Source organism: Lactuca sativa, chromosome 4 (assembly GCF_002870075.4).
Source record: "Lactuca sativa cultivar Salinas chromosome 4, Lsat_Salinas_v11, whole genome shotgun sequence".
Taxonomy (NCBI): Eukaryota; Viridiplantae; Streptophyta; class Magnoliopsida; order Asterales; family Asteraceae; genus Lactuca; species Lactuca sativa.
The window spans coordinates 239,695,596-239,705,102 of NC_056626.2; the positions used below are offsets into that span (position 1 = coordinate 239,695,596).

Genomic DNA, 9,507 nt, shown 5'->3' on the forward strand with positions numbered 1-9,507 from the left:
GAGGAAGAAGAAACAAAAATCTGAATTGGACAGAATAAGACCTCCAAAAATTTCATACTTACACATCACACCCCCATCTTAATCTCTATCACAAGCCAAGTTTCTGAAATTACCAAAAGGACCCTGCACTTAAATATTTATTGTTTGTGGTTTTAAAAAATAAAATTTGTTTAATATTTGTGAACAAAAAATGTTTGTATATTAAAATAAAATGATTTAATTAAATTAGAAAAAAAATAAAAAATAATACAAAATAGAGTGTCATGAGTGTTACCACTCTCTACTAAATACTAAGATTAGATGTTAAATGGTTAAAAATGATGTGACACTCTAAAATCTGACGTGACGACATATTAAAATGTTACCACTCCCTTTAACCTAAAAGAATAAAAAGACGCAAAAAGTATCCATGTTACCTCAATTCACATATGTTAGGTATTTCTAGCCTGATGTAGACATGAGCCTTGAGATTCACTCTATGAAGTGTCGACAATCACTTGTTGCCAGGAATATAAGTGATATCGTACACTTGTCATGTATATATTGAGAACGTTAATATGCTTTCAGCCGAAAATGAAAATTTTTGGATTCGCAAGGCAACAACATTTTGGTTTTACTATATATGAATCTCGGGAGGTATTAGTTTGTAAATCCCACTAATACGAGGGTTGTATCTCATGGACCTGTCGTGGACTATTTCCGTGAATAGCCTAACCCTGGCTACGTAGCCCACAATTTTGGCTACTTTAGTCACTAACCATCACACAAATATAGACGAAATTCTATCCGGTTAATACATCTCCATTTATCCAAGTAACAAATTTAGTTTTGCTTGGTTTAATATTGTATCTCAATTAAATTTTGCAACATAGCATTATTAATGCGATTTTTAACACGGGTCCTAAATGGGTTCTAACATCGACTAATATATAAGTTATAGGAAAATAGGAAAATGACTTAAAGATTTGAAGCTGCATATACTATATCAGGAATAATATACCATTAAATGCATATTACAAATCATACAAATAACATACAGCTTCCTAAAAAGTTCATGAGCACACAATCAATCGCCCACTAAGTGTTAATTTGGTTTGAAGAATTTCAGCTTAAGTCCGCTATTCACCATGCTCCATATTCCACCTATCGAAAACGCTAAACTGAATGCTATACCAAGCCAACCTAGTGTCCAATTAAAGTACCAATTGAAGCTATATTTTGCAGGCTTCTTGATAAGAACCCACATGAAACATGGGTATGCAAATGTCACCGGTAGGGTTAACCCTCCTAACAAACCCGCAATACTGGAAAGGAAGGGCAATGCTACACCAATGAAGAAGTTAATAAACCCATAAACCACTCTAAAACCAGACCGGACCCACACAGAGCATGGCCTGTTTGTTCGGCTCGTGTAACTAGCTTCAAAACTATCAAACACTGGCATCGAGTATATCTGAAACCCACTTAAGCAGCTGAAGACGACTAGTAAGAACGTCATTGCAAGCAACCCTCTTGAAATATCTTGACTGTGGAATACGAATAGTGCATTCAGAATCCCTCCCGATGGCATCTGTAGAAAAGAAAACACATTTTCAGCATAGTTACTCTTTTGAGAAAGTAGATAAACCCAAATTCTATAAACTTACAAGGTTTCCATAAGCCCAATAACCTCCGATAGCCACAGGGAACAGACACAATGCAATGAAGAAGTATGCAGCTTTGGCTCCTTTCCACATTGGCACATGAGCTGGATGCTTGAAAGTTGATGGCATCGTAGACTAAAATGTTACCATTAAACGCGATGTTAATATATAAACATCATAGAGAAAATCTCGACTGTATAGTAAACTTATTACCTGAATCTCGAGGACTAGATTGTGGCCTCTAAAAGCGAAGGCAATGATACCAAGTGCATTAAGGAAAGAAAACAGGGAAGCTGAGAACGAAGGCAAGGGGACAGGGTCATAGGAGATGTTGGGTGGCCGTGGTTGGCTAACGGAGAGAACCCAAACCATGGTTGAGTAAAAGATGGCAGTCACCGCTCCGATGAGGGAGAGTCCGGCGATGGAGTTCAGGTTTGGGAGCTGAGACAACACGATGCATAATGAAGTGAAAACAAGATACCATTCGATTGTCGTTAAGGGATTTGAAGTACAAAGTGGCCCACAAACAAGCTCGAAGAAGAGTTTCATGGTTTCGCCTCCGATAAGAATCAACGCCGTCGCCGTTCCGGCGGACAAGTAAACCGTCGGAAATAGTGCTAGCCACACCCCCAGCCGTTCCCCTGAACCAAAAACATGACACAATGATCAATATGAAAAAGTCGAGCTTTTTATTAAACTATTTAAGAATGTAAATGGGTGTGATATATTGTTACCAAAAGCTGCTTGAGCAAGCTCCACATATCGGTTGTATCTCTTTCCTGGAACTGCTTCATGAAGTTGAACCAAGATCCATAAAGTGTAGAGTTGCCAGAAGTACGCTATAGTTAATGACACAATTCCCCAACTCCTGCATAAACCCATGTAATGTGTTCTAAATCCATTGATGGATTATGGATATGGATAAACCCTTATTATGTTAGAAAGGAGCTTTGTTATTATCTGTTTTGGGAGGGAATATATTGCGATTAGAGACGCCAGACATAAAGACAGTGTGTGTGTCAGGTGGGACAATAAAAGCTATTGATTAAATGTTTAGATACGAGTTATGAATTTATGATATTTATGAGCAACTGATAAATACTTACCAGCCAAGGAAAGAGAAAGCGACGGGCAAAACCAGAGCTTGAAAGCCGACGCCGGCGTTGAGGTTATGAAAGGCGGCGTAATGAGCGTTGCCATTACGGGATTCGGTTATCGGAAGCCATGCATCTTGTGGGTTTAGTTTAGTCAGATGACCCACTTCCTCCAAATACCCTTTCATGTTTATCAACACCCTCTTCATCGGCGTACCAATCGGACTAAGAAACCTCGGTGTAAACGACGTCGGAGTCCACGCCGTCGACGACTTCCCACCTTCCTTTGACATTGGCCTGGGCGACCTCTGACCGGAGGGTGTGAGTATCTCCGGCGTGGATGCCCGTGGCGTCGCCGGTATCGATATCAGCTCAGTCTCCATTCTCTCTTCCATTGATTCAACAGAAGGAGAAGAAATAATTGAAAATGTAATAATGTCGTGTGACAGAAAGCTGGACGTGAAAAGTATCACTTATAGGAGGGTGTGGGAGTTTGGGACAGAGAGATTGTGGCCGTCGATAATGCTTTTGGTAAATGGATCTCGAGGTGAAAGTGAGAGTGGTCGTCTGATGAGAATCTCTGTGATGATGTGTATGATTTGACTATTTGTGTCATTTCTTAAAAAGGAGAAGTGAGTTTTTACAGTGTAACCCTTCACGTTACTCTTTGTATGCAAAATGCAAATGTGTACTACTGAAATTTGATTTATTGTCCCTACTTTTTTATTGTGTAGGTGTGAATGGTTGAGAAAAAGTTAATATGTATTCATAAATTTACAAAAAAAAAATTGTTAAAATTCTATTTTATATATATATATATATATATATATATATATATATATATATATATATATATATATATATATATATATATATATATAAAAGTTATGTAAAACAGTAAACTGTTTGAATTAATGTTACATTGTCACTTTTATGTTTTTGTTCACAAACAACTCTTTCATTTTGGTTTGAATTTTTTATAATCCTCGTCTTTTATTACATATTATTAGTATTTAGTCATATTAATATTTTTTTTGATAGAAATGGTCCCTCAACTATATTTTCGTCATTTTAAAGTTGCTTCTTTTTTGTCTTTTTTGGTCCCCCTATTTCCGTTGATTATTTGTGGCATCGTAGGTTCCTATATTTTCGTTTAATTGTCACTTTATTAGTTGGTATTATTATTATTATTATTATTATTATTATTATTATTATTATTGTTGTTGTTGTTGTTGTTGTTAGACAAAATTACACGATTGGTCTCTGTGGTTATCAGATTTAACACATTGAGAACAACGATGGAAAACGAAATTACTCTTTTACTCATAATCCAATTTTTTTTTATTAATATATATTTTTCTTTTTGGTTTTAAATTAATGTTTTATTTATTAGAATAATGTCCACTCAATACCATAAAGTCACTCACCATCTTCCATCACCACCACCACCACCGCCAAAATTACATAAATGGTCCATATGGTTTACTCGTGATCACAAATTCAGTCCCTACTACCTGAAAAGACCAAATTACCCTCACATTAACGGACAAAAACTAACAGTCTATATTTTCCAAATTGGTTTTCCGGCCGCTGCCAAACATGACAATAAAGTTCAATTTGTGAGACTAATTATTTATTTTCCTCATTTATTGCAAGGAATAATGATTTGGATTTCCTTACTTATGTAATTAGATGACATTGTTTATTTTCCTTTATTAGATTATCTCAATGCAATTCAACATGCTACTTTACATTACAAAGCAATACCTTCCGACCCCGACAACACCGGAGAATCCTTTCTAGTTGATACTTAGAGGTTTTTTTGGTTTTCACATTTTTTGGGTAATCAATAAAGTTTGAAGGTAAACGATTTTGAGAAAATTCGTCAAATAAGCAAACGGAATTGAAAGTTTAAAGATTTTGACCATAAAAAGTTGATTTTGGTAAATGACCATCACTTTCGTAGATGGTGTTTTGTGGAAAGCTTAATCCTTCTGAGGAAAGTGAATAGTTCTGCAAAAATGAGGTGGAAGATGTAAAATTGTAAATTATCAAAAAAAAAAAAAGTTGGTTCTCATTTGTTGGCTGTAGAACTGACGAATTTTTGGAAGGAAGGTTGGGGCTTTGTTGCGGAACATAGTGAAGAAGACGAAGAAGAGATGCCGACGAAGGGCAGAACACGAGGATGGTGAGGCGATCCCAAAAAGTGCAAGAATTACACGTTGATGTGTTATCCGATGATTATGAAACTCATGTAAGTTATTATCCTCCTTTAGAAATTGTATGAAACCCTAAAACAATCTGGTTCCTAGTTTTGAAATTGTATAAAACCCACGGTATTTTATTTATATTGAATCAATTGTATGCTTTTTAGGGTGTTTCCTAGGTTAATTGATAAGAAACGGTAATGTTATCTCGATTTTTGTTATGGTTAGCGGAAGAATAGTTTCTCGTAGGTGTGCTGATGAAAAACAGATATGCAGAGCCTCAACAACCTATCCGAAGAACCCCATCTGTGGAAGTATGCAACAAACTTTTTTTTGTGTTTTTCCCCTACCACCTCAATTCCTCGTTACTATTCACATTCCTCAGAAGGTAAAAGGCTTCCGCATAGCCCCTTCTGCGGATCCCTTGGTCATTCTACAAAACTCAAATTTTCATGGTCAAAATGTTGAAACATGCTCTTCCCTTTGGTCATTTGATGACGTTTCTCAAAAAAATTTATAATTAAAGTGTTTAGTATTTCTTTTACACATATAACCGATGCATATAAATATATCAATTGAAAAAAATAATCATTAGTACCAACAAAATTTTTCAAATGTCATTAAAATATTAATATATATAATTTTTTTTTCAAATGTCATTAAAATATTAGTTTATATATTTTGTTACATCGCAAGATAACTCCATAATCATGTGTTTCGTGTACGACGCCTCAAGATATCAAGGAAAAAAGAGTAGATTATCGGATAGTAGAAGGGGGTTTATGAGTACCCATTGGTTTTTATTGTAGTTTTACAGATTTAGTGAAGTTTGAGACAAGAAACAAAGGTTCGGTACAATGTTTTTTAAGAGAAAATTCGTCAAATAACCAAAGGGAATTGAGGGTTTGAAGATTTTGACCATAAAAATCGATTTTGGTAAATGACCATCACTTCCACAGAAGGTGCTCTGCGGAAGGCTAAATCCTTCTGAGGAAAGTAAATAGTTCTACAGAAATGAAGTGGAAGGGGTAAAATTGTAAAATCATACCAAAAAAGCTGGTTCTCACTTTGTTGGTTGTGGAAGTGACGAATTTTTGGAAGGCAGGTTGGGGCTTTGTTGCGGAACGAAGGGAAGAAGACAAAGAAGAGATGTCGACGAACGGCAGAACACGAGGATGGTGAAGCGATCTCGGAAAGCGTAAGAATTACACGACGATGTGTTATTCGATGGTTATTGAACTCATATAAGCTATTATCCTCCTTTAGAAATTGTATGAAACCCTAAAAAACATTGGTTCCTAGTTTCGAAATTGTATGGAACCCTCGGGATTTGATTTATATTTAATCAGTTATATGCTTTTTAGGGTATTTCCTAGGTTAACTGATAAGAAACAATAATGAAATCCCAATTTTTGCCATGGTTAGTTGAAGAACAGTTCCTCAGAGGTATGCTGATGAAGAACATGTGGGAAGAGCTTCAGCCACCTTTCCGCAGATTCGCCTCTACGGAAGTATGCAACAAAGCATTTTTTTTGTCTTTTTCCCCTATAACCTCAATTCTTCGTTACTATTCACATTCCTTAGAAGGTAAAAGGCTTCCATAGAGCCCCCTCTACGGATCCTTGGTCATTCTACAAAACTCAAATTTTCAGGGTCAAAAATGTTCAAATACCCATTCCCTTTGGTCATTTGATGAAATTTCTCATTTTCTATTCACAGAGCCGATAATTTTAATCAATTTATAAAGGATGCGGGGTTAATAGAATTTCTATTGGGGGTTCGTAAATTCACTTGGATAAATAAACTAGGAACCAAAATGTCTAAATTGGATAGGTTCTTAGTTTCAGTGGAGTCATTTAATCTTTTTCCTCAGCTAGCGGCAGACGTGTCCGAAAGGAGGCAGTTCTGCTTCATTATGTTAAAAATGATTATGGACCGGTCCCATTCCACTTTTTCAATCATGGTGTTTGGTGGATGGTTTTCAAGGTGTTGTGAATTCGGCTTGGTCCTCTACTATTGTTCCAAATTCCAAATCGAACTATATTATTCTTAAAGAAAAAACTTAAACATTTAAAGGCGATCTTAAAGAAGTAGAGTAAAGAGCTTTGAGAAAAAGTGAAATATGTTAGGGATGATATTACTAAAGAGATTGATCACATTGATGCTCGTATAGATATTCATGATGCAACTGATTACTATCGATTCAAGCGTGTCAAGCTTTTGAAACAATTAGAGGAGATTGAAACAACGCAAAACATAGATATTACTCAGAAAGCTAAAATTAAGTTGGATGTGGAGTAGGATGAAAACTATAAGTTATTTCATGGAATACTCAAAAAGACTAGGTGAAAGCAGGCGATTCAAGGGGTTATGGTGGATGGTGTGTGGCATACAAACCCGGTGGAGGTAAAGAACATGTACTTTAATTATTATAAAAGAAAATTTTAGGCCAATCGATGTTAATATTTCAGATGATTATAATCCTCGGTTTCGAAGTTGTCTTGTTAGGAGTGTATGGTTTTAGAGAGCTTACCCACGGAGGAGGAGGTTAAGAATGCAACGTAGATGTGTGGAAGCGATAAAGCACTAGCGTCGGATGGATTTTCTTTCTATTTTGTGAAAAAAATTTGGGATGTTTTGAAACTTGATATTATGGCTTATGTCAACAAGTTTTTTCAGACAGGGGTAATCCCGAATGGTTGTAATGCTTCATTTATTACTTTGATACCAAAAATTCAAAATCCCTTTCTTGTCAAAGACTTTCAGCCTATCTCTCTAATCAGGGTTTACTATAAAATTATAGCTAAGATTTATTAGCTATAAGACTTTCTTATGTTATCAACTTTTTTTTCGGGTGAAGAAACTGCCTTTGTCAAACGGAGACAAATTCTTGATGGTCCTTTAATGCTTTCGGAGGTGATATCTTAGGCTAAAAAATGAAGAAAAAGATGTTGATCTTTAAAATTGATTTCGAGAAGGCGTATGAATCTTTGAGCTTGAGTACCTAGATTGTATTCTTAGCAAGTTTGGGTTCGGTGAAATATAGAGGCGGTGGATTAAGGCTTATAGCTCGTTCTCTTAAGCTTCAGTTCTAGTAAATGGGAGCCCTACTAGTGAGTTACTGGTGAGAGTATTGCGGCAGGGTGACCCACTTTCTCCTTTCTTATTTATACTTGCCATGGAGGGGGCTTCATATGTTGATCAAGGAGGCTATGGATAGTTATTTGAGCCATGGGGTGTGTGTTAGATGGGAAGATTTTATTATCTCTCACCTTTTGTATGTAGATGATGTGGTGTTTGTCTTAGAAATGGTACGAACTAAAGATTAGTAACATTTTGAATGTGTTAGAGGATTTTTATAAGATTTTAGGTTTAAAACGTAATATGTAGTAGTGGCAGAGCCAAATGGGGCGTTGGGGGTACTACAGTACCCCCAAAAAATTGTTTTATGTGTATAAAAAAATGTAAACATATTCTATGTTATTGTACCCCCAATTAAAGAGATTATATCATGTTTTTTAATGTCCCGAATATGATAATTACATAGAATATTTATTGATAATGTTTGTACCCCCATATAAAAATTTCTAGCTCCGCCACTGATATGTAAAAGTCTACTTTGTATGGGTGATGATGGTACAACACATGGCGGATCAAGCAAAATGTAACATTGGTAAATTCCTTTTCAATTATTTATGTTTATCAGTTGCTTCTAATATGAGTAGAGTTGATAGTTGGGATGTGGTGATTATTAGACAAATAGAGTTTTTGTACTATTATGTATTTATTCATTAGTTAGAGAGGTGTACATGTAATTTATTTCCTTATATATAACACGTAACTCTCATGTCCTTTGACAGGGAACCCTTCTTTTTCCCTCCCTCTAAAACCGCCCTTCCCTTCTTCTTCCTCTCCCACCCATCGGGTTTCCTCACCTTTTGGATTCATCATCATGGCCGACTCCAATGATTCCTCTCTATCCATGAACACTATCTTGCATCTCATCACCATTCGCCTTTCTTCATGGTCACTTGTCTGATAGGTGTATATGTGGCAACCAACCGGGTTTGAGGATCATCGCTTCCTAATCATGTTTGCAAGCTTAATAAGGCCATGTATGGCCTTAAACAAGCACCTAGGGCATGGTTTCATCACTTGAGCTACTTTCTTGTGGTGAATGGGTTCACTTGCAGTCGTGCGGATCCCTTTTTGTTTGTGTTTAAACGTGATGCTTGTATATTATACTGACTTGTATATGTGGATGAACTTATCCTCACGGGCTCCGACTCCGATTTTATTCTCTCTTTTATCTCCAAGCTTCACACTGAATTCAAGATAAAGGATCTTAGTCACCTCAACTACTTTCTCGGTTTAGAAGCCAAGCGTCTTTCGTCCGGGTTGTTTCTTAGTCAATCCAAGCATGCACAAGCTATTGTTTCCCATACCGGCCTACTTGAGTCGAAGCCCATGTCATCCCCTCTATCCCCGAGTTTCTCTTTTGTTGCATCTGGTACACCTTATGAGGATCTGGCCCATTATCGCTTTCTTGTAGGGGCTTTTCAA

The 9,507-nt window shown here is 36.3% G+C and overlaps 1 protein-coding gene across 1 annotated transcript; it reads right to left on the bottom strand.

The window, feature by feature from the left end:
* Window positions 1–953: 953 nt before the first annotated feature.
* Window positions 954–3,287, bottom strand: LOC111912921 (lysine histidine transporter-like 8). Its single transcript, XM_023908652.3, has 5 exons — window positions 2,750–3,287; window positions 2,378–2,511; window positions 1,857–2,284; window positions 1,647–1,778; window positions 954–1,570 (listed from the first exon to the last, which is right to left on the bottom strand). The coding sequence occupies exons 1-5, from the start codon at window positions 3,130–3,132 to the stop codon at window positions 1,085–1,087; spliced, it is 1,563 nt and encodes a 520-aa protein (XP_023764420.1). The 5' UTR covers window positions 3,133–3,287; the 3' UTR covers window positions 954–1,084.
* Window positions 3,288–9,507: the final 6,220 nt, after the last annotated feature.